Source organism: Suncus etruscus, chromosome 5 (assembly GCF_024139225.1).
Source record: "Suncus etruscus isolate mSunEtr1 chromosome 5, mSunEtr1.pri.cur, whole genome shotgun sequence".
Lineage (NCBI taxonomy): Eukaryota > Metazoa > Chordata > Mammalia > Eulipotyphla > Soricidae > Suncus > Suncus etruscus.
Genome location: NC_064852.1, coordinates 61837905 through 61863061, shown reverse-complemented (window position 1 = coordinate 61863061; position 25157 = coordinate 61837905). Strand labels below are relative to the sequence as shown.

General features: G+C 38.7%; 1 protein-coding gene across 1 annotated transcript in view; it reads left to right on the top strand.

The window, feature by feature from the left end:
- Positions 1-25157, top strand: part of CCDC93 (coiled-coil domain containing 93) — a 106996-nt gene that overhangs the window by 2333 nt on the left and 79506 nt on the right. The window contains exons 2-4 of the mRNA XM_049773143.1: positions 8424-8537; positions 12267-12361; positions 22496-22607. Coding sequence (XP_049629100.1) covers positions 8424-8537; positions 12267-12361; positions 22496-22607 — 321 coding nt within the window. The remainder of the gene's footprint in view (positions 1-8423; positions 8538-12266; positions 12362-22495; positions 22608-25157) is intronic.

Here is a 25157-nt window from a genome sequence, read left to right as displayed (position 1 = left end):
GGTGAATATGGATGTTCTGACATTAACTACTTTTGGAGGGTGTTGGGGAACCTTGTGGTATGCCAGAGATCGAACATGTGTCTGCTGAGTGCAAGGCAAATGGCCTACCCACTGTGCTATCACTCCAACCCTAAGTACTTTTAACTCTTTCAATTCAAAAACATTTTGGAGAGAGATGTTACGGAGGATTGAACACAGGTTACATATGCAAAGCAAGTGCTCTACCACGGAGCCACTCCTGGCATAATTAATTTTGTTTTGTTTAGGGGGTATATTTGGTAGTTCTTGAAGATGACATGCTAGTGCTGGGCATTGAAGCTGAGCCTCACATTCGAAACTCGACTTCTAGAGACTTTATGCCATCTCCCCTCTCCTAAATTAAAACAATTTTTTAAACTATTATTTTATTTTATTTATTTATTTATTTATTTATTTTTTGGTTTTTGGGTCACACCCGGCGGTGCTCAGGGGTGACTCCTGGCTGTCTGCTCAGAAATACCTCCTGGCAGGCATGGGGGACCATATGGGACACCGGGATTCGAACCAACAGCCTTTGGTTCTGGATCAGCTGCTTGCAAGGCAAACGCCGCTGTGCTATCTCTCCGGGCCCCAAAATTAAAACAATTTAAGCATTTTTTTAAGCATAAATGTTCTGCATGAAGGGTAGGCCCTGCCATCTAGCTTATATTTACTATCGTATAGGGCACTTGAAAATTTGGTGGGGTGCCAGAGTGATAGCTCAGCAGCAGGGTGTTTGCCTTGCATTCTGCTGACCTGGAACGGACCCGGGTTCAATCTCCAGTATCCCATATGGTCCCTCAAGCTTGCCAGGAATGATTTCTGAGCGAAGAGCCAGGAGTAACCCCTGAGCACAGACACCAAAAAAAAAAAAAAAAAAAGAAAAAGTAAAAGAAAGAAACTTTGGTGAGCTTGGTTTAAGAAACTACCTTAATTAATCTTTCTAATCTTTTACAGAATTTTATTTTTAATAATTTAAATTAAGGCCCAGCTTGATTGACTTCAACAGAGGGTATTCTTTTATTCCTTGCTTATTAACCAGTTGCCTTTACCCTTTTTATTTTAATGTTAATCTGTGAAATGATTTTGGAATAATATTAGCATTACTCATTGAGTTGCTATTTGGGGGAAGAGTTTGTGCCACACACATCTAGCAGTGCTTGAAGGCTAATTGTTAGCTCTGTGCTCCTGGAGTGTCATTCTGATTTTCAGGGGACCAGATATGAATTGACTGTATGTCAGGCAAACGCCTTAATCTTTTGTACTCTCTCACCAGACTTTATGCATTAAGTGTTTTTTGCAAGAATGTTTGTTCCCAGTTTATTTTTGCAGAAGTACATTTCTTTCTCTATTTCGGGGGACAATGTCCGGAAGCATGGGTTGTGCGTCTATCATATAGTCACTGATGGGTGCCCATTAGTACAGATTTAAGGCAGGGATGGCCCTCCTGAGATGTATTGACTTATCGGGGGTATATCCATGATAAGTGCTGGTTGAATAAATGAAAGATTTCTTTTCTTAAGTCTCAGAAATTTTATCATCTCTTTTCCTGTTCTTTTTGTGAGCCATACAGCTTTATTTCTATGCATGTAGCTATTTCTTTTTTTTTTTTCTGTTCTTCTATTTAGTTTTAATTTACATTTAATCACCATGTTTACAGAAATTTTCATACTGGGATTTCAGTCATAGAATGTATACCAGGGGTCTCAAACTCGCGGCCCGCGGGCCTTTTGTGGCTCTTGGCACAACATTTTGTGGCCCTGCCCTAGAGGAATCTTTTTTGTTTTGTTTTGTTTTAGTTGTTTGGGTCACAGCCCCCAATGTCAAGGCTTACTACTGACTTTGCACTCAAGGATCACCCTGACTTTGCCTCCTGCAGCCCCCAGGTAAATTGAGTTTGAGACCCCTGAATACCATCCAGTGTGATCTTCCCACCAAGAGTATCCCCCCATTTCCCTTCTCCACACCCAACCTCCTGCCTCTCTCAGACAGGTATTCTGCCTCTCTCCCTCACTATCATTGTCATGGTAGTTGTCATAGTGGTTAGTGCTTTAACTGCATGTTTTTTGGCAAGCTTCATATCATGAGCTGGTCCTCCCGGCATTCAGCTCTATTGTCTCTGGTTATTATTGTCATACTATCTTTTATTTTTCTTATAACTCACAGATGAGACTATTCTATGTCTATCCCTCTCCCACTAGCTCATTTCACTCAGCATAATAGTCTCCATGTTTATCCAGGTATAGGCAAATATTATGACTTCATTTTTCCTAATAACTGCATAGTATTCCATTTGTAAATGTACCAGTTACTCATTTGTTGTTGGGCACCTGGGTTGTTTCCAGATTCTGGCTATTGTTAATAGTGCTGCAATTCACCACATGCGAAAAAGCGAACTCAGACGTCGTTCTAATACTATGCACAAAGGTCAAATCAAAATGGATTAAGGACTTTGATATAAGATCTGAAACTATAAGGTATATAGAAGAAAACGTAGACAAAACACTCTGTGACATTGAGACTAAAGGCATCTTCAAGGAGGAAATAGCACTCTCTAAACAAGTAGAAGCAGAGATAAACAAATGGGACTACATTAAGTTAAGAAGCTTCTGCACCTCAAAGGAAACAGTGAATAGGATACAAAGGGAGAACTATTCACCCAAAACCCATCTGATAAGGGAATAATGTCCAAGATATACAAGGTGCTAACAGAACTTAACTAGAAAAATATATCTGGAGGATACCAAGACCAAGCAGTAATCACTAAGTAGTGATAAAAATGATCGGGCTTTAACACCAAATCCAAACTCAACGACAAAAGAATCGATACCCAATCTACAACAAGCTAGACACAGAGGGGACCATTTATACTAGCAGCCCAGGGGTTAAGGGAGAGGGATATGGGATGCAAGCTGGGAACAGGAGAGGAGGGAGGACAACTTTGGTGATGGGAATCCCCTGATTCAATGTTAATATGTACCTAAAATATTAGTGTGAAAGATATGTAATCCACTTTGGTCAAAATAAAAATTATAAAAAATATCTAGCCCTATCAAAAATTACAGAAAAAAATGAACAGACATTTCCTCAAAGAAAAAATGCAAATGGTCAAAGGCACATGAAAAAATGCTCCACATAACTAATCATCAGGGAGATGCAAATCAAAATAACAATGAGATATCATCTCATACCACAGAGACACACATCACATAAAAACAAGAACAATCGGGGGCTGGGCGGTGGCGCTAAAGGTAAGGTGCCTGCCTTGCCAGCGCTAGCCTAGGACGGACCGCAGTTCGATCCCCCGGTGTCCCATATGGTCCCCCAAGCCAGGAGCAACTTCTGAGCGCATAGCCAGGAGTAACTCCTGAGCGTTACTGGGTGTGGCCCAAAAACCAAAAAAAAAAAAAAAAAAAAAAAAAAAAAAACCAAGAACAATCATTGATGGCGAAGATGCGGGGAGAAAGGAACTCTCTAATTCACTGCTGGTGGGAATGATATCAGTCCAGCCTTTATGGAAACAATATGGAGATTACTCAAAAAACTGGAAATTGAATTCCCATATGATCCAGCTACACTCCTAGGATATACCCAAGGAACATAAAAACACAATATAAAAATGCCCTCTACACCCCTGTGTTTATCGCAGCACTATTTACAATAGCCAGGATCTGGAAACATAGATATTTCTCAACCGTCACTGGCCTTTTGTGAAAGTAGAAAAGTTTTGAATAGTTAATAATAGATTTATTCTTGCATTTCTTCCAGGGACTGGTGAATCTGATAATTAGAATCTTTAATTTTTGATTTTGGGCCACACTTGGTGGTGCTCAGGGATTACTTCTGGTTTTGCACTTAGGGATCATTCTTGATGAGCTCAGGGACCATCTAGGGCAGTGATGGCTAACCCTTTTGAGTCCGCGTGCCCAAACTGCCCACAAAACCAAAGAATTTCCTCAAAAGTGCCAGCACATTAATTAAACTTTAATAACAAGATTGTAGTATCTAAAAACTATGTAGCACGTGCCACATATCTTAATTGCGAACCTTCCCACATGCCAGCTGCAAAGCCTTAGCGTGCCATAGGTTCACCATTGTGAATTTAGGGTGTCCAAAATGAAAACTGGGTTGGCTGCTTGCAAGGTAAGCCCCCTGCCCATTGTACTATTGCTCTGGCCCTCATCCTTCAGAATCTTGAAAGGGTTGGGCCACTGTTGAGAGAGAAGTGATTCAGAGCTGGTATCACCACCACCCTTTCAAAATACTTGGGCTCATTGGTTACCCACATTTTCAGGTTCAGCTGTATCTTAGTCTATGTGCTCTCTCTGCTCGCAGTTTGGACTTCAAAATAAACTTGATTTTTCATTATAGTCTTACTACAATGAAACATTTTGTTAGTCCATGACTGGTTGAATTTATGCCTTTTATGTAATATTTGTGCACATTATTCCATATTTAATAAATACGTCCTTTGAACCAAATGCTATTTCAGAAGAGGCGTTAATATGGATGAATAATATATGAATTCTCTCCAGAACAAGCATATAGTCTGGCTGGGAAGACCAGCATGTATGTCAGCACCAGACATGTTACATGCCCAGAAGAGTCTGATCTTGAGTTATGTGAATGGCATATACTATGAATAAAATTGATATGATAGGAATGATTCTTTCAGCTTTTATTTTCTAGGGCTCATGTGGAGTTGGCAGGCACTGAAGATGATTTCTGAGTAGTTAGAATATTGGGAGAAGCAAAGTGATATGAACAGTGAGGAAATGGGAATGTACAGGGCTGATGCAGGCTGATCATAGTCATGTGTACACTATGGTGCAGGGAGGTAAGGATGAAACTGAAAAAAAAAAAGGAAAGTAGCCCAAGAAATTTGGAATTTATCTAATTAATGATACATTTTATTTTAAAATGTATTACTGTCAAGACCCAACGAAAGATGGGAAAGTAGTGACTTAGGAAATAATGAACAAACGATATTAGCAAGGAGAAAAGATTGAGGCAAATGCAGTATCCTGGCAAGAATTGTAAATAAAGGGAAGAAAGGACATGCATGAGATGTATAGTAATATATTGGCAGGTATTGTTGAGTTAGAGAAAAAGCACAGGTGTGTTGAAGAATTTGAACCAGGGTGCTTTGGTAATATATATATATATATATATATATATATATATATATATATATATATATATATATATATATATATATATATATATATATATTTGTTTTTGGCTACACCCAGCAGTGCTAGAGCTTACTCCTGGCTATGTGTTTGGGGATCCTCACAGAATCATATAGGCTATGGGGAAATTGAATCTCCAGGTTGACTGTATCAAGGCAAATCCTCAGGAACCATATAGGGGTGTGGGGAATTGAATCTCCAGGTTGGCTGTATCAAGGCAAATCCTACCTGCTCCAACTCTGAGAGAAATGATTTTTCTTTTTGGGGGGTGGAGGCACATCCAACAATGCTCAGGGGTTGCTCTTGACTCTACACTCAGTGATCACTCTTGGTGGTGTTCATGTGACTATATAAGAAGCCAGGGATCAGATTGCCAGGGGTAGCAAATGCCCTACCCACTATTGTTCTAGCCTTGATAGTTTTGTGGGTTTTTGATTTTTTTTTGGCCACACTGGTGACACTCAGGGTTTACTCCTGGCTATGTGCTCAGAAATCACTCCTGGCTTTGGGGGACCACATGGGACTCCTCGGATTGAACCCAGTTCTGTCCTGGGTCAGCCATGTGTAAACATCCTACTGCTGGGCTATCGCTCCGGCCCCAAAAGTTGATTTTTTTAAAAGAAATTTTAATAATGGAGGAAAAGATAAGCAGAGGTTGTTAATGAAAATAAAGAGAAGAGAAAGAACTAGAACTTTAGACAGATTTTTGTTTGTTTGTTTGTTTGTCTTTGAGCCATACTTGGTAGTGCTCAGGGCTTCTGACTCTGCTAAGGATCTCTCCTAGTGGTGCTTTGGAGACCATATGTAGTACTAGGATTTGAACTAGGGTTGGCCATGTGTAGAACATGTACCTTAACCTCTGGCCCTGGTTTTCTGTGTGTGTGTGTGTGTGTGTGTGTGTGTGTGTGTGTGTGAATCTGTTTGTCTTAAGTTAGCATGCAAGACAATGCCATAAGGCAATTGCCTTGTGAGCGCTAGCCTAGGACGGACCTCGGTTTGATCCCCTAGCATCCCATATGGACCTCCAAGCCAGGAGTGATTTTTGAGTGCATAGTCAGGAGTAACCCCTGACCATCATCAGGTGTGGCCCCAAAACCTTCATATATATATATATACATATATATGTATATATGTATATATATATGTGTATATATATATGTATATATATATGTATATGTATATATATGTATATATATATGTGTACATATATATGTGTACATATATATGTGTATATATATGTGTATATATATGTGTACATATATGTATATATGTATATGTATATGTATATGTATATATATATATTCAAGTATAAGCCAACCCAAGTATAAGCTGACCACCCCCAATTTTACCCTAAAAACTGGGAAAACTTAGTGACTCAAGTATAAGCCGAGGTGGAAAATGCAGCAGCCACTGTAAATTTCAAAAATAAAAATATATACCCAAAACAATTACAAACATTGAGGAATCAGTAGGTTAAGTGTTTTTTGGTATTTATTGCTAAAGAAAAACTGTAAACTAGCAACAATAACTTTAAAACTTTAAATAAATAAAGTACAGAAAACCATAGCTTAACTGGTAATCAAGCTAAATAACAAAGGTTAAAATCCTTCAGAACTGCTGGATTCCTTCTCCTCCTCCTCTGTATGTCCAAACAGAGCTTCAGCTGTATCAGATGTGAGGATATTGGCATAGACATTGTCATCATCACTGAGTTCATAGATATCGTCATCACTGCTGTTGGTTTTATACAAAGCGCAGAATATTGTGGGTAAATAGTACAGTGCCATCCAGTTCAGTTCAGCTGCCTGCCTCTTCAGCTGAGCCATGACCTGTGGACTGAGCTGAAGCACCGCTCCCTCCAGCTCCAGCAGATGGGGAGATCAGAGCACGTGCACCAAATCACATAACCTGTATGACCTGAGTTCTGCACAAAATATACTCGGTTTACACTCGAGTACATATGGTATATGGGTTGACAGCTTTTATTATATTTTTTGATTACTTTATTAAACACTGTGGTGACAAGATTGTTCATAATACAGTTTTTTTCTCACAGATACCAAGTTGTTCATGATTAAAACACTAAAAGTTGCCATACAACACTCTTCACCAGTGCACATTTCCTGCTTCCAATAACCCTGATTTTCCTCCTGCCCTCCCTCTGCTTGCCTCTGAGTCAGACATTTACCTCTTTCCCTCCATCCATCCCTTCCCCCCCCCCATCTCTTCCTTTTATACATTGTAGTTTACAGTATTGTTACTGAGGGGTTTTATGCCTAACACTTTAACTCCTTTCAGCACCCAATTCTTGTCCAGTTATTTCCAACTATTGTTGTCATACTGGTTCCTCCTTTCCCCTAATTGCACACCCTGGCAAGGTCCTCCTGGCCCTTGTCTTTATTGTCTCTGGATACTATTACCATACTATCTATTTTTTTTTTATTGCACAAGTGCTTGCAATTATTCTATGTCTATCCCTCTTTCTCTGACCCATTTCACTAAGCATAATAGTTTCCATACTATCTATGTATAAATGAATTTCATGACTTTATTTTTTCCTAATAGCTACATAGTATTTCATTGTGTGGTTATACCACAGTTTTTTTCATCCACACATTCTAGGGCACTTGGTTTGTTTTCAGGTTCTGGATATTTTGAATAGACAGTCTTAATTATATTCGCCTTTTTTTTTTTTTTGGTTTTTGGGTCACACCTGGCAGTGCTCAGGGGTTACTCCTGGCTCTACACTCAGAAATCGCTCCTGGCAGGCTCTGGGAACCATATGGGATGCCGGGATTCGAACCACTGACCTTCTGCATGCAAGGCAAACACTTTACCTCCATGCTATCTCTCTGGTCCCTCTGTAAGAGGTTTAAGGTCTAATTGAGAAGCCTACTAAGTAAGCCTTGCATTAGTGAACAGGGAGGGATTGTCCCTTAATTTTCCATTCTCTTTATTTTGCTGTTCCTGGTGAAAAGTCTGTGCTACTTGTATGTGTCTTTTCCTAATACCTGTGATAATTAATAGACCATTGAAGATTAGGGAGCCTGTTCTTGACTCTGATGTACACTGTCTTCAGGCCCTGTTTATTTACAGTGATAAAGCCAGTGTAATTTTCCTCAGTAATAAAATAGTGACATCAGGGAATATGCCGATAGTTTTTTTTTAAGGTAGCACTGATTGGCCTAACCTTTACTTTTTCTTTTGTTTTAGGTAGAAACAAGAGAGGATGAAGAACAAAGTGTGAAGTTAAATGAAATTCTGGAACTTTTGGTGGCAGCTGGGTATTTTAGGGCAAGAATTAAAGGCTTGTCACCTTTTGACAAGGTAGGAAGAAATTTTTTAAAAGTTGGGCAGAATGGGCTGGAGCGGTGGCGCTAAAGGTAAGGCGTCTGCCTTGCAAGCACTAGCCTAGGACGGACAATGGTTCAATCCCCAGGCATCCCATATGTTCACCCCAAGCCAGGAGCAATTTCTGAGCACATAGCCAGGAATAACCCCTGAGTGTCAATGGGTGTGGCCCCCCAAAAAATTGAAACAAAACAAAACAAAAAGATGGGCAGAATTATCACCCATGAGAAGGTAAAGAGAATGTATTTGTAGTTTCACCATTTTCATGTTCCAATTTTTCTCTAATTTGAACTTTTTATGAAAGTCTTTGAATTTTCTATGAAAAAGGACCTATGAAACTTTGAGAGATGCAAATAAGCAAAAGAAATAGTTCCATCATTCAAGGAATATACAATTTGGGTGGGGAAATTAAGCTAATGTAAGATAAAAAATTGTATTTAATGAGGCTCTATAGCAAATCAGTGTATGTACAGACAATTGCCACTTAGTCTGTGAATGTCAAATGCTAACTTCAGAGGTGTGAAAAGACAGTATGAGATGAAGTCTTTATTTTTTTCTGATTAAAACACAAAATTTTTTTTTCATAATGGCTTACATATCTTTCACAGTAGTATTCTAGGTACATATTAACATTGAATCAGGGGAATACTCATCACCAAATATGTCCTCCCCCCATTCCAGTTCCCTTTCTACAATCCATATTTCCCACCATCATCCCCTGGACTGCTAGAGTAGGTGGACCCCTCTTTGTCTGGCTTACTATTAGTGTTCATATATCTATTTGGTCCTGGAACCCTCCCTTGTTTCCCCCTCTATTTAAGAGGCAGAGCTAGATAAATCGAGGTATGTAGTTTTGTTTGAAGGAAAGAAAAGCAATAGATTGGGGTACAAAATAAGAGGGAAATAAAAAGAAGTCAAATACGCTGAAAATGGGTGGAGTCCCTCTAGAGGCTTCCAATCTCAGTTTGAGAGAGGATGTGAAAAAGGTAATTGAAACACCACCACAATACAGAAAGAAATATCAAATTAAATAACCAGTGAGCACTACAGCAATAAAGACAAGCACCACACAATGGTCTTGGTTCTGAAATCAAATCATGCTCGAGTGCAAAAAGAAAGAGAAAGATAAGATAAGATAAAATAAAATAAAATGATATTGGAGATATCAACTTCAATCTCTACACCAAAATAAAGACGTCAAAAAATTGATCAATCGATAAATAAATATTGTTTTGTGCTTTTTCTTTTCCTTTTCTTTTTCCCCCTGCATAGGCACATATTATAGAGGGATATTATAGAGGGAATTCCCTTGGCCTAGGAGATATAGGGTTTCTCCACCCCTGAAGTATACTGTCCTGGAATTAACTATAGACTCCTTGCAGGATCATTTACTCTCCCCTTGTTGCTTTCGTGGTGTATGGAAGACTTCTGCTTTGTGAGATGAAGTCTTTAATTCAATAGATCCTTAAGGAATTATTATGCATAGGACATAGTAATTATAGTTGTTAAGGGCCTTGTACTCGAAGAATCCAACTTCTGTCGAGGAAGGACAAATAAGCACTTATGGTCTAAATAGCAAGGCATACTAAGTATTGTTATAAAATGTGTACATAAGCAAAGGATCCTGATCAGTCAGGGCAGACCAAGAAGTCTTCCTGGTGTAGTAAAGTGCTGAGTATACCATTGGACCTGTGCATACCAGACTGTGCATAAAAGTATCACTGTAGGCCAGGGATGGTGAACAAGTTCGACACAGAGTCAAAATTTTAAACTGTGAGAGTCAAAGAGCCACACCACGCAGTAACCTTCCAAAAAAGACAAATACTCACACAAAAGCATATATTTTTAACAATAATATATTAAACACATATTGCATTTTGCCATTCTGAGTGAGGGTAAAAATCCTGCAGTTTATGGTGAGGGTGTGCTGCATCCTTTACACTAAGAACTAACGACAAGATGTGATACAACATGTGCCACATGGGTCCCCCTGCTCGCTGGCCTGTGCAGTTGTTTCCAAGGGATGGGAGATGGGAGGATGCAGCCTGGGGGCAGGACTAGCACTTGGAGATCTCTCCTCAGAGGTCCCTCCTCAGAAGCAGCAGAACAAAATCCAAACTTGGCAAAGAGCCACAGTATACAAAATGATGATAAGAGGCAAAGAGCCGAATTCATTTTGGCCTGGAGCCGCATGCGTGTTCACCACCCCTACTGTAGGCTGTATTACAAGAGCTATCTGGGCCTTACCAAAGGATACTCTGCTTACTTAGACCTAGAATCTATGATTTTAGTAGTTATCTCACTTGATTATATAGCACAGATGGGGATAAGGTTCACTGAATTTTTTTTCATTAGTAATTTTTTAATTGAATTAACATGAGATACAGTACATTTACAGAGTTGTTCATGGCTGTTTCGAGTTATATAATTTTTTTCTAAAATCAAGACATGCCTGAAAAACTTTTGTTTCAAAGTAGAATTTTAGCTTTAGTCTCTTGCATCCGAGGAAAATCCTATGAGAAAAATAGTCTAGGTGTTTGCATCTTCTATGGGTAGAGTAAAAAAAGTATGGTTGGGACTGGAGAAGTAGCATAGTGGCTTGGTGCCTTGTATGCCTGTGACCAGGGTTTGTTCCCTGGCATCCAGTATATCCCCACGCCCCCCCAACACCTACCAAGTACTAACAGGAGTAATTCCTGAATGTTGAGCAAGGAGTAAGTAACCCCTGAGAATTGTCAAGTGTGGCTAAAATATAGTAATAGAGCTAGAATATGTCAAAGTTTCTGCTCGCTTGTTTGGTATAGAAAATCACTATTTCTTCTGGAATCTGTCATTTATATGAAGCTGAGTTAAGGCTTAATGTCAATGGTGGGTAAGGGGGAAATAAGCATTAATGTTAGGTCCCATTATTATGGTTCTATGCACGGTATGTTCTTTTAATAATAAAAGTCAGCTTCTTGGTCACCTGAGCAACATTTCAAGTACCAGCCTACTGCATAAGGCTACATTGAATGGTGTAGACACAAGACATTTCTACCACTACAGAAAATTTTATTCAATGCTAATTTGGGTGATTGCAGTTATGAAGTCAGGATACAGACTCTTTCTAAGGATACATAATTTTTATCTTTGCTGGTTCTGTAAAAGCATTTATGTAAGGTAAGGGCTAGGAAGGTGGCTCCAACAGCTAGATCAAATTTTTTTTTTAATTTTTGGGCCACACCCGGTGACGCTCAGGGACTACTGGCTATGCACTCAGAAATCGCTTCTGGCTTGGGGAACCATATGGGACACCAGAAGATTGAACCGCGGTCTATCCTGGGTTAGCTGCATGCAAGGCAAACACCCTACCACTGTGCAATCGCTCTGGCCCATGCATTTTTTTTTTACACCCAGGTTTTGGACTTCATGCTGCATAGTTCCCCAAGCACTTCCGGGTGTGACCCCAATGCTAAAAACAAAACTAAAAACTCCACAAGACTAGGAATAACATATGGGCATAGGTTGAATGTATCAGACACTTTGCTGGTGGTAGGGTGCAGTAACTGTGTGTTAGTGTACCACAAATCTTTAATACTATTAAAAACATGTTACCTAAAGTATAACAAAATCAGTTTTTAAACTGTTTTTTAAACACACAAAACTGTTTATATTTTTTTCTCCAAAAACTAAAAATGAAATAAATATCTCCCTTGTTTCTTACAGGTAGTAGGAGGAATGACTTGGTGCATTACCACTTGTAACTTCGATGTCGATGTTGATTTGCTCTTTCAGGAAAACTCTACAATTGGCCAAAAAATGTAAGTTACTGGTTTTGCTGGGGTCGAGCTAAAGCGGGGAGAAGGGGCTAACTTTTGAATACCTATTGTTGCTTATTGTTGCCAAAAATTGTGCTAGATGCTTTGCATATTTGAATATTAAATACAATGAGTTTTATCATACTTTTACAGATTCTAATTCTGAGACTGAAAGAAATCAATGTCACTGTTGCAAGTCAGCCCCTGAAGAGGTTGACTGATGGAGGGATGGAGGATGAGGCCTTTCTCCTCCAGCTCGGACCACGCGTCTGACATTTAAAAATCATTTAACAATAAGGCTACCGCTAATATTTTTTCTGATCAAAGTATGTCTCTTTCTAAAAACAGCAAATTTAGATGGACCTTTTGTAGAGTGAGGAAAGCCAAGTCTTCACCTTTTTATCTTTGTGTCAGGCACAGCCTTACTTTACCTACCCCAGGAGGACAGCATTATCTCTCTGTTGTCCAGTTTTCACCTGAAAGTACCCTTCCGGTCCTCCATAACTCTCCAGAGGCTTGGTGATTTTCTTAGCTTATTTAGGAATACCAGTTTTGCCCAGTCTTTGTAAGTGGCAGCTCTGTCTGTGTCTTTAGGCAATCATCACTTCTCTTATTTGAATCAAGAGAGATTTGTCCTCACAGATCTGTATGTGTCTATCTTTTATTTTTCATGTTTTTGAAGACTTTTCTTACTCCACAGAAAAGCACTTTCTTAGAGAAAGGCAGATAACCTAAGAAGCAGTAATAGTGAAAAGATAAAGCAAAGCACAAGGGGTGGGGGTAGGGAAACAAAAGATAGAGTTAAGGATAAGATTACCACATTTATGATGAGCCACAAAATAGCTAAGGGTGGTTCATGAATAAGGCCCTAAGCTTTCTGGCAGCCAACAAGCAGAAGGAAGACATGATAAATTGCCCAATTCATGGTTTCCATGTATTGGAAGAAAAATTGGTTCCTCTGAATGAATGAAATTCTTAAGTGTGAAGGCCAACTCTCAGCTACTCATTAAGGAGGACAATAGTGTCACTACTGTAATACTGTTCTCATCAGTGTCTTGGGCATCTGTCACTGACTGTGGCAGTGTGAAGTGAGAATTCCTTTACCAACAGACAATATGATGGCATCTAGGTGTGGGGCTCTGCTCCCTGATGTCCAATTGGTTCAAAGTAGATTTTTTTAAATATAATTTTTATTTTGATCGTAGTGGTTTACATATTGTTGACAATAATATTATGGGTACATATTTACATAAAATCAGGGGGGTTCCCATCACCGATTTGTCCTCTCTACCCCTCCGTGTTCGTCCTACCTCCCATATCCTCCTCCCTCACCACTGGGGCTGCGAGAATATGTGTTCCCCTCTGTACCTAGCTTACTACTTAGAAGTCTTGGTCTTGGTGCCTCCCTTATTTCCCCCTCTGATTGGGAGGAAGGACTACATAGTTCAAGTTATGTTGTTTTATTTGAAGAAGAGAAAAGTAGTAAACTGGGGTAAAAGTCTAATATGCTGAAAATGGGCAGAATCCTTCTAGAGGCTCTCATCGTCAGTTTGAGAGATGAAGGAGAAAAATAAGGTGAAACACCCAACAATACACAAAGTAGATTTTATCTATGGTTTTGGTCTGGTTTGTCCTCCCTTCCTCCCTTCCTCCCTTCCTCCCTCCCTCCCTCCCTCCCTCCCTCCCTCTCTCCCTTCCTACCTTCCTTCTCTCCCTCCCTCATTTCTTCCTTCCCTCCCTCATTCCTGCCTTCCTCCCTGCCTCCTTCCTCCTTCCTTCCTTCCTTCCTTCACTGCCTCCTTCCTTCCTTTCTCCACTTCCTCCTTCCTTTCTCCCTCCTTTCTTCCCTTTCCTCCTTCCTTCCTTCCTCCATCCCTCCCTCCTTCCCTTCTCTTCTTCCTTCCTTCCTCCTTCCTTCTTCCCTCCCTAACTCCCTTCCTTCTCTCCTTTCTTTGTTCTTCCTTTATTCCTTCCCTCCCTCCATCCTTTGTTCCTTTCTTCCTTCCCTCCCTCATTCCTTTCTTTCTTCTTACATTTCCCTCCTTCCCTCCTTCCTTCCCTCCTTCCTTCTCTCCTTCCCTCCTTCCTTCCCTCCTTCCTTCCTTCCCTTCTTTCCTTCTTCCTTCCCTCCTTGCCTCATTCCTTCCCTCCTTCCATTTCTTTTTCCTTCCCTCCCTCCTTCTATCCTTCTCTCCTTCCTTCCCTTCTTCCTTCCTTTCCTACTTCCTTCCCTCTCTCCTTCTTTATTTCCTTCCTTCCCTCCCTCCCTCCTTCCATCCTTCCCTCCCTCCTTCCTTCCCTCTCTTCTTTATTCCTTCCTCCCTTCCTTCTCTCTCTCCTTCCTTCCCTCCTTCCTTTCCTCCCTCCCTCCTTCCCTCCCTTCTTTACTCCTTCCCTCCTTCCCTCCTTCCTTCCTTCCCTCCCTCCTGCCTTCCCTCCCTCCTTCCAATCCTTCCTTCCCTCCTTTCTGCCCTTCTTTACCTCCCTCTCTCCTTCCCATCTTTCATTCCTTTCCTCCTTCCCTCTTACCTTCTTTCCTTTTCTCCCTTCCTCCTTTGTTCCTTATTTTCCTCCTCTGCCCTCCTTTTCTTTCATACTTCCATTCTTCTCTCTCTTTCCCTTTTTCTTCCTTCTTTTCTTCTATTATTTAGGTGTTAACATCCATGAAGTTTAAAATAAAACGTTGTCGAAGGGAAAAATACACAGCTTATATATCTCCTCCTTCTTATTTTACACTCTCATTTATTCTTTGAAAGAATCACTTTTGTATCATTCTGTTCCAAGTCTAGGAGAGTGGGAATTTACCTCATTTTTACTACTCTACTTCCCTTTCAAGTTTTGTTTTCCTGTCTTTTAATATCTATTTTTCTGTGATTAGTTCTATAATTCTAATATACCCTCCTGTTACTTGGCCCATTAACATAAGATTGCTTCTGGTTCCTAATTATAAAAGGCAGAGATTTCAGGTTTTCCATTTTGCCTTCTTCCTTTCAATTTCCACCTGCCATCATCACATTTCTATATTTATGTCCAGGGCATAGTGCTTACATTTTGTTCTATAATAGCAATTTAATTGTCCCTGCTTTTTCTACAGATAGGTTCTAAAAGTAAATATACAAGTAGTGTTTACAAAAGAAATTTGAAGTGTTTGGAGTGTAATGGGGTCAGAGCAAAGGAAATATAATCTTTTGACATAATGGTATTTAAAGAAGAATATTCAAAATATCACAGGCAAAAGATTCTCTTTTCACTTATTCACTGACTAGATATTTATGAGCTACTGTGGATTAGGCATTCTGAGTTCTCTGAGTACAATAATGAAAAAAATGTCCTGTTCTCATATAGCTTAACTTACATCAGAACATCAACATACAATACATCAAAAACTAATTTATCATGTAAATTGTTCAGTATTGATCGGTTGTAGGGAACAATTAAAGCTAGGAAGGGGTGAAAGAAAGAAGAGAGGTTAGAGACAGTTGTAATTTTAAATCAATATAGTTTTGAGACGATGACACAAAAGCCAACACTGGAAGGAAGAGAGTTCACTGCAAAGGTAAAACCAGTGTGAAAACCTAAGCAGAAGCTTATGTGGGATGGAGTGAGGAGAAAGCAGTAGGAGCTAAGTATGCAGAGAGGCCTAACATCTTCCAGTTTCATCCTAGTTTTAGCAAACTATAAAATTTTTTCTTTTCTTTTTTTTTTTAATATAATTTTTATTTTGATCTTAGTGGCTTACATATTGTTGACAATAATATTCTAGGTACATATTTACATAAAATCAGGGGGGATTCCCACCCTAAATTGTCCTCCCTACACCTCCGTTTTTGTCCTACCTCCCATTTCCTCTTCCCACCCCCCCAGGGTGGCTAGAATATGTGATCCCCTCTGTATTTGACCTACTACTTAGTAGTCTTGCATCAGTTTGGTCTTGGTGCCTCCCTTATTTCCCCCTCTAAGTGGGGGCAGGGCTAGCAGTTCAGGTTGGGTGGTTTTGCCTGAAAAAGAGAAAATGAGTAAACTGGGGTAAGAGTCTAATACCCCAAAAATGGGCAGAATCCTTCTAGAGGTTCTCCTCATCGATTTGGGAAATGAAGGAGAAAAAGAAGGTGAAACACCCCATCAGTACCAAAAGAAGTGTCAAATATCCAGTGAGGACTCCAGTTACATCGATAAGCACCACAAAAAAACTGATAAAAAAAATACAAACAAAAACAAACAAACATATAAACCAAAAAAACTCGCCGTGGTCTTGAAATAAGAAACATGGTGTAGCACATAACGAAAGAAAAGAAAGGAAGAGAAAAAAAAAAGAAAGAATAATTAAAGTTGAGTAGTATTCCATTGTGTGTATATTTACCACAAATTCCTTCCTTCCTTCCTTCCTTCCTTCCTTCCTTCCTTCCTTCCTTCCTTCCTTCCTTCCTTCCTTCCTTCCTTCCTTCCTTCCTTCCTTCCTTCCTTCCTTCCTTCCTTCCTTCCTTCCTCCCTCCCTCCCTCCCTCCCTCCCTCCCTCCCTCCCTCCCTCCTTCCCTCCCTCCCTCCCTCCCTCCCTTCCACCCTCCCTCCCTCCCTCCCTTCCACCCTCCCTCCCTCCTCTCTCCCTCCTTTTTTCCCTCCCTCCCTTCCTCTTTTGAGCCATTTCCACTGGTGTTCAGAGCTTACTTTCTGGCTCTGTACTCAGGAATCACTATTCAGGGCTTGAGGGACCTTATGGAGTGCCAGAGATCAAATTCAAGCCAACCATACATAAGGCAAATTCCCTACACACTGTACTGTTGCACAATTTAGAACATTTATTTAGCACAATTTCTCTATAAACTCATCTGTTGGTCATTTGGGTTGTTTCCAGAACTTGACAATATATTATATATTGTATTGTGATGGATGTAGATATGTATATGTCTTTTTAAATTAATGTTTTTGTGTTCTTGCAATAGATTTTCTGGAGTGTCACCATTGGATTATATGAAAATTATATTTAGTATGTTATATTTTGTAGAGATTTTTTATTTTTTCCATTATGAACCTAGGTTTAGCAATTTTTATCTTTGAAAAAAACCAGCTTTTGACTATATTGGTTTTTTGTTGTCGTTGTTGTTGTTGTTGTTGGGTTTTGTCCACACCCAGCAATTCACAGGAGTTATTTTTGGCAGTGATCAGGTACTGTATGGGATGCTAGGGATTTAACCCAAATGAACCATGTGCAAGACAAGCACTCTACCCACTGCACTATCACTTCAGCTCCTATCTTGAACTTTTTTTTGTATTATTTCTACTGATTTTTAACATTTTTTTCTACTGACTTTCAATTTTATTATTTTTCAAGTTATTTTAGATTAAATTGTTAAGGTGTTTCTTGTTTTTTTATTTTTAATTTTTTTGTTTTTGTTTTGTTTGGGGGCCATACCCAGTGATGCTCAGGGGTTACTCTTGGCTCTACACTTAGGAATTTTGCCTGGTAGTTCTCTGGGGAACCATATGAGATCCAGAGATGAAACCTGAGTTGCCTGTGTGCAAGGCAAGCACCCTTTGGACTATCTTTGTGGCCCGTTTTTCTTCTTTCTTGATATAAACCACCAATGCTATTAACTTCTTTCTTAGTACTACTTTAGTACTAAGAAACTAAACCTATCCCATAGGTTGTGATACCCACTTCTTTATCTTCATTTGTTTTCCAAATACATTTTAATTTTTTCTGCTTTAATTTCTTTACTAAATCAGCAGCTACTCAGAAACATTATTTAGTCTCCAAATGTTTGGAGTTATTTCAGTTTCCTTTTTTTGATAGATTACTAATTTTATAGCATTGTTATTAGAGAAGATACTTGGTATGTTTTTAGTCTTTATACTTTTGTTTCTTTACAATAGTTTTATGTTCCAGAAGATGTCTTTTATTAAAAAAATGTTCATGTTGTCTTGATAAAAATGTAAATTTTGTAGTTTGGGAATGAAATGTTTTATAAATGTTTATGAAGCCCATCTGGTCTAGTTTATTATTATTGGCTATTATTTCTTTGTTTATTCTCTCTGGTTCATTGGGTCATTATTGTAAGTAGAGCAGGGGTCTCAAACTCATAGCCCGTGGGCCGTTTGTGGCCCTCAGTACAAAATTTTGTGGCCCGCGACTGGCCTTCAAATATCGTAGTATTGCGATTATTCGCTTACCAAAATAATTGCAATAAAAATTGCATTAATGGGGCTGGGAAGGTGGCACTAGAGGTAAGGTGTCTGCCTTACAAGCGCTAGCGTAGGACGGACCGCAGTTCGATCCCCCGGCTCCCATATGGTCCCCCCAAGCCAGAGGCGATTTCTGAGCGCATAGCCAGGAGTAATACCTGAGCGTCGAACGGGTGTGGCCCCAAAATAAAAAACAAAAAAACAAAAAAAAAAGAAAAAAAATCGCATTAATAAGAAAAAATTGCATTAAACATTCGCATATCCCGAGCAGTTCCGTTCGGGGTATGCAAATGTTTAATGCAATTTTTTGCGATTTTTTTCTTACTAATGCAATTTTTTATTGTGAATATTCGGTAAGCGAAATCCCTCATTCGGCCCTGCTTCACCCCAACTTTGCCTTCTGCAGCCCCCAGGTAATTTGAGTTTGAGATCTCTGAAGTAGAATAAAAGTCCTTTACTTGTAACAATGTTTACCATTAACTATATTAATTATTACCCTATATAATTTTATGTTCCATCATTTTGTGTTATTTATTAAATTTTTTCTGTGTTAAGCTCTTAGTAACTTTTATCCTAGAATATCAGTCCTATTTCTATTTTCAGCCAGAAGTCTATTTTGTAGGGTTGTATTTATCTTTTTTAGGTTACATTTTGGTTGTAGGCTTGTCTTATATTTACTTTGAAATTGTAGATTTAAGAGATTAAGATACATTTCCTATAGGCAGCAAGATAATGAATTTTCTCTTTTACTCTATCCAGTCATTCTGTCCTTTTGATTTTTGGGTTTTAATCATAACAGACAATTGTTGAACTGTAAATATTTATTGTTATTTTGTTGTTTGGGTGGAGGGAGGAGGGGGATATTTTGTAAGTTTTTCTTATTCTCTTGTGTTTTAGTAGCTCCCTTTTAAAATATTTTACATTTATTAAAATTATGTTTGGTTTTCCTTTAAAATTCTTGTATAGATTTTTGTTTAGGGGTTACATCATATTTACAAATTTTTTTTTTTATAATCTTTTAGGATTTGAGTTCTTTCAACTAACACCTTTTATTCTCACCTGCCCCTGAAGTTGTATACATTTTGGAAGATGACATTTAGATCCAAGAAGCTTTAAGAATTACAAACAGAATTAACTTAAACAAACAAGATTTAGGTTATAAAATTGTTATTTTATGTTTATTAAAAGTAGCTTTTTAAAGATAGAGAATTCTAAAACCAGCTAGATAAGAATGAATCATATAGTCATAGACAGCTATAAAATTTCATGCTCCTATGCATATACAATTTGAATGAGATGAGAAAGTTATTTTCTATTTATTTATCTATCTATTTATTTATTTTGGTATTTGGGTCACATGCGATGATATTCAGGGATTACTCTTGACTCTTCACTCAGGAATTACCTGGAAGCGCTCAGGGTACTATATGGAATGCTAAGGATCAAATTCGGGTTGGTTGTGTGCAAGGCAAGCGCCCTTACCTGCTGAACTATTATTGTTCTAGCCCCTCCATGTTCTATTTAAAGTGTAAAAGAAAACGAATTTTCAACCAAGAATATTCTACTTTACTTTATTATCACATAGAATTGAAAAAGTGATAAAGATAATTACATAAAAACTAAAATTAAGGGAATTATCACCACTTAGGTAGCTTTGCAAGAAATACTAAAGGTACTTCTATAAAATAGAAAGAAAGAAGCCTCATTGAGAAACAGTAGCCTCTTATTCAAGCTAGTGAAGGTTCTAATCTAGACAAATCAATAATCTTCTGCAGACCCAGAGAAGTGTTGCCACTAGAGGGAGCTTTCTACCTGCTGAACAAAAATGTAACTGATGACCCAAGGCCCTACATATATAAATAGTTATGGCTGCATGGAGCAGGGGCACAAAACCAGAGTTCATAATAATTTTCACTTGCTGAAAGCTTGAGTTTGGGAAGCAGAAGAATAAACAGCCATCAGACAATAGAGAAGAGCGAAGTCTTCCCAATCCTTGGGCTAATTTTTAGAATATCAGGAAATGAAATAGTCCTTTATTTATGACTTATGACCCTAATAAAATACCTTTCCAGAAAAGATATACAGATGGTCTACAGACACTTGGAAAAATGTTCCACATTACTTGTTATTAGGGAAATGTAAGTCAAAAGCACAGTGAACTATCTCCTCAGATCAGTGAGAAAGCTGGCATCAAAAAGATTGGAAGCATTATTTGTTGTGAGGGTATAGAAGGAAAAATAAACCCAAAAACCTGCTACAGTGTTAGTTGAGATATGAACTGGTGCCATCTTTGGATAGAGATTACTTTTTAAAAAGCAAAGAAATTCTATTTGTTCCAGTGATACCCACTCATAGTATTTATTTGAAGATTATGAAAACAAATTCAAAGGATATTCATATACCTACATTATATATATCATTATTCACAGTAGCCAAAACATGATATCAGTCTAAATACTCAGCAACGGAAGAAGTTGAATTATTTATATTTAACAGAATGTGTTCCACCATTAAAAAAGGAAAAACTGGGCCAGAGCAATAGCACAGTGGGTAGGGCATAAGCGACTGACCTGATTTGATCTCCAGCATCGCAAATGGTCCACTTAGACCACCAGGAATAATGATTTCTGAGCACAGCCAGAAGGAACCCCCAATCACTGCTGGGTGTGCGTCCTCCAAATAAAATAAAATAAAAAAATTGAACTTGAGGTGATTATACTAACAGATATCAGTGAAAGAAAAAAACTGATGGTTTTACTTACATGGATATAATGAAAGCAAAAGAATTGGAAAGAATAAAAGGCAATGAGATTTACCTACTAGACTTGGTGAAAACTATCATTGTTAGTAGTGGGAAAGGTTGTGTAGTGGAGAGAATGGGTAGAGAAATTTTTTTTAATGATTGATGGGCTGCAATTTGGCAGTGGCTACATTAAATCCTATATGTATACATAGATGTGTTTAACTGTTTCCCCCAACATAACAATTAAAATTTTGTTTGATTTTTAGGCTACACATTTCTTGCTTAGGGATCATTCTTGGTGGGTCTCTGAGGACCAGATGATGTGTTGGAGATCAGCACATAGTGCTGATAAGTTCCTTACCACTGTACCAACTCTCTATCCCTTAAAAATATTTTTAGAGGGAGAAAATACATTTTTTTCTTCTCCAATTTTATTTTAGACACCATGATTTGCAAGAATAATGGCAGGGTTTCACACATAAGACGTTCCAACACCACACCCACCACGAGTCTGAGTCCCTCCATCTTATTTCCAATTCTCATAGTGATGTGCTACCTATTAAAAATCAGTTATCAGGTTCTATTGTCTTTGAGTATTTGTTGTTTTCTAACAGTTCTTCTTATATTTTGTTCTGTGTGTGTCCCTCTCTTTCTGATTCACTTAACTCCATAGGATATTCTCTAGCAAGAGAAATTTCTTTGTCGTAGAATAGAGACTCAAACTTGTCCTTCCAAAAAAAGAGGTTATTGTTTTGTGTTAAAAATCTGCACACCTGGCACAGGATTTGGTAGTTATTTGTTGCCTAGATTATACTTAGACTAGTTAAAACTTTTTTTTTAGTGTATAATGTAGTAGTTCTTGACTTTTGGGAAAAGTTGGTTGATGAAATGTAAACTGATTTTGAGCACTGGTAACTTTTATTTTACCACGTAAAGTTGTTAAACATGATAACTACTAACATACACATAATTTTATAAGGGAGTGCAAAGGAAACCACAGTCAAAAGAAAGGATCAAGTTAGTTTTATGGTCTTGAATACACACACAGCTCTAAGTTGTGTTTATTCTTTTCTTTTAACAAGACAGATAGGAGAAACTTGGTCATGGACTGTGCCTGTGATCCAGGTTTTTCTGAGTGACTGTCCAGGCTTGGGATACCTTAGAAGTTACATATGGTTTTTTTCACTCTTGTCTTTTTTTTCTTTTCTGGACAGAGCTTTATCAGAAAAAATTGTCTCAGTCCTGCCAAGAATGAAGTGTCCACACCAGTTAGAACCTCACCAGATCCAGGGCATGGATTTTATACATATATTTCCTGTTATTCAGGTAAGAGCCTTACTAAGATGTCTTGTGATCTGAACATCAGGTCAGGTCAGGCCTGATGATGTAACTTCCTGTCACAAGTCTGCTCAGCTCTTGTCCTCCTATTCTCAGTCTTGAGGTATGAGGTATGGTATGGTATGACTTTTGGGGGGAGTGGTAGCAGAACACGAGGTTATCTTCTGATGGTATCTCCAGAAATTACTGGTACAGGCTTTGCACTCAGGAATTACTCCTGGCAGGCTAAGGCAACCATATGAAATGCTGAGGATCAAACTCAGGTTGGCTGCTTGCAAGGCAAGAGCCTCTTTCTCTATGTTATTGTTCTGTTTAAAAAACTTTAAACCCAGATTTTTCTTGCTGTGCACTTCAGCACATGGGAGACATTCTGAATGGCCTCTGCTCTGCTTAGTGAGGTGGCCACGAACCACTTTTACCAGAACAGCACCTGAGCAGGCTTTGACATCAGAAAACATCTTCTGAGGGCATGCTAGTAGAGTTGAGCTGTGTCTGCCCATGAAGGGCAGAGCCTGATTCCTGTCATGAGGTTTGGCATAAGGGAGACTTTTGAACAGTCTCTGCTCTGATTTATAAAATAACTACACTGACAACTATCATGACAATGGTAGTGAGTGAGAGAAATAGAATGCCTGTCTTGAATATAGGCCTGGGGTGGGGAAGCAGGAAAATGGGGGCATTGGTGGTAGGAAGGTACACTGGTAAAGGGAGTGTTCATTTTTATAACTGAAACCCAACTACGAACATGTTCGTAATCATAGTGCTGAAATAAAGATATTATAAAAAAAATTTAACCCTCCCCCAAACAAACAAAAAATAATTACTGGTTTCAGGGCCATAGTGATTTAGTATAGTGGATAGGTAACTTGCTTTGCACACTGCTGACCGAGATTCTATTTTCTGTTCCCAGTTTGGTCCATCAAGTCCTGCAGAAAGGACTTGAGAATGCTGTTTCTGACCCTCCCGAATCTGGAAACAAGTTATTTACTATATTTATTCAGATGGTCACATGCCTTCCTTTATTGGAATCTTTCTTTCTGCAGATTGTAATCTGCATGTTCCAGAATGTGATTATCATCTGCCTCTCCCATCAGATTGGCAAAGACAGTCCTATGGCTTTCTTCTAGCATCACCCAGAATATTTAGCACCAGATCTTATTTGATGACTTTCTACTGGGAGACTTTTAGTGCTAGCCCATTTCCCTCTGCACCCCACCTTTACACAGGATTTTTTTTTTTTTATTGTTTGTTTTTTTGGTTTTTGGGCCACACCCGGCAGTGCTCAGGGGTTACTCCTGGCTGTCTGCTCAGAAATAGCTCCTGGCAGGCACGGGGGACCATATGGGACACCGGGATTCGAACCAACCACCTTTGATCCTGGAACGGCTGCTTGTAAGGCAAACGCCGCTGTGCTATCTCTCCAGGCCCTACACAGAGTTTTATGTTTAAGAGGTTCATGCTATACAGCTCCCTGTATTCTGTTCAGATCTTGTGTCTGAACCTCGTCTTCAGGAATCTCTCCTCCCTCCCCTGCTCTTGGAAAGGAGGAACAAAGGAACTCACATTTGTTGCCTGCTGTTCAGTACTTTCATCTAATAGATTTCTTCAAAACATCTGTTCTTATCTCAGTCTTAATTCCAAGGAAAGTGAGGTGCAGAGTGTATTGATTTGCCAGAGCTAATGAGTAGAGAAGCAGACATTCTATTTTAAATGCCTTGTCTATAAACTTTGTCCTTTTTCCACTCCACCATATATACAGCCACCAAAGAGAAGCAGAGTAACTCTTCTTATAAGTAGATAGTGTAAGAGTTAAAGCATGAACTCTGTAGTCTTCCTGGAAGTCTTGCCTCTTCACTTTACAGCTCTGAGACTTTGGGCAAATAGCTTTCCATTTTTTACATAATGATAGTCCTGGTTAAAGAGCATGGTCAATGGACTGAGTCATATTATGCATGCTGGTAGCTGAGGTTTGATCCCTGGCATGACATGGTCCTCAAATCATCACTGGACCAACTCCAGGGCACAGAACCAATAGTAATTCCTAGGCACTGGTAGGTGTGACTCCAAAATTAATAATAATAAACAAAAATACATACCTGATTAAATGAAAATTAAGTTATTGTATAAAATACTTAGCTGAAGGATTGGCACATTTTATTCAATTCTCTGTTATAGTTGTGCTGTGGTTTTTTTTTTTTCCTGTTGTCTCTAAAACTGATAATTTTCTCCTGACAAAACCTTCAAATTAAGTACTATGGAGTTTATACATTTTTCAATGAAATTTTTATATTTGAAATTAAGTATTTAACTTAGAATTTGATTAGTATGTTTGTTAGACATATCTATGATATTTTGCGCTGAAGGAAGGTGACATTAGATCGTTTATTGTGTGTGAAAATGAGATGTAGGCACCTGTACTGACTATTATAGAAATCATGTGTTGTACTGACTATTATAGAAATCATGTGTTCTTACACTATCAAGTTACCATTTTATGCAAACCCTAGATCTTACTTAATTTCATGCTAGAACTTCGGA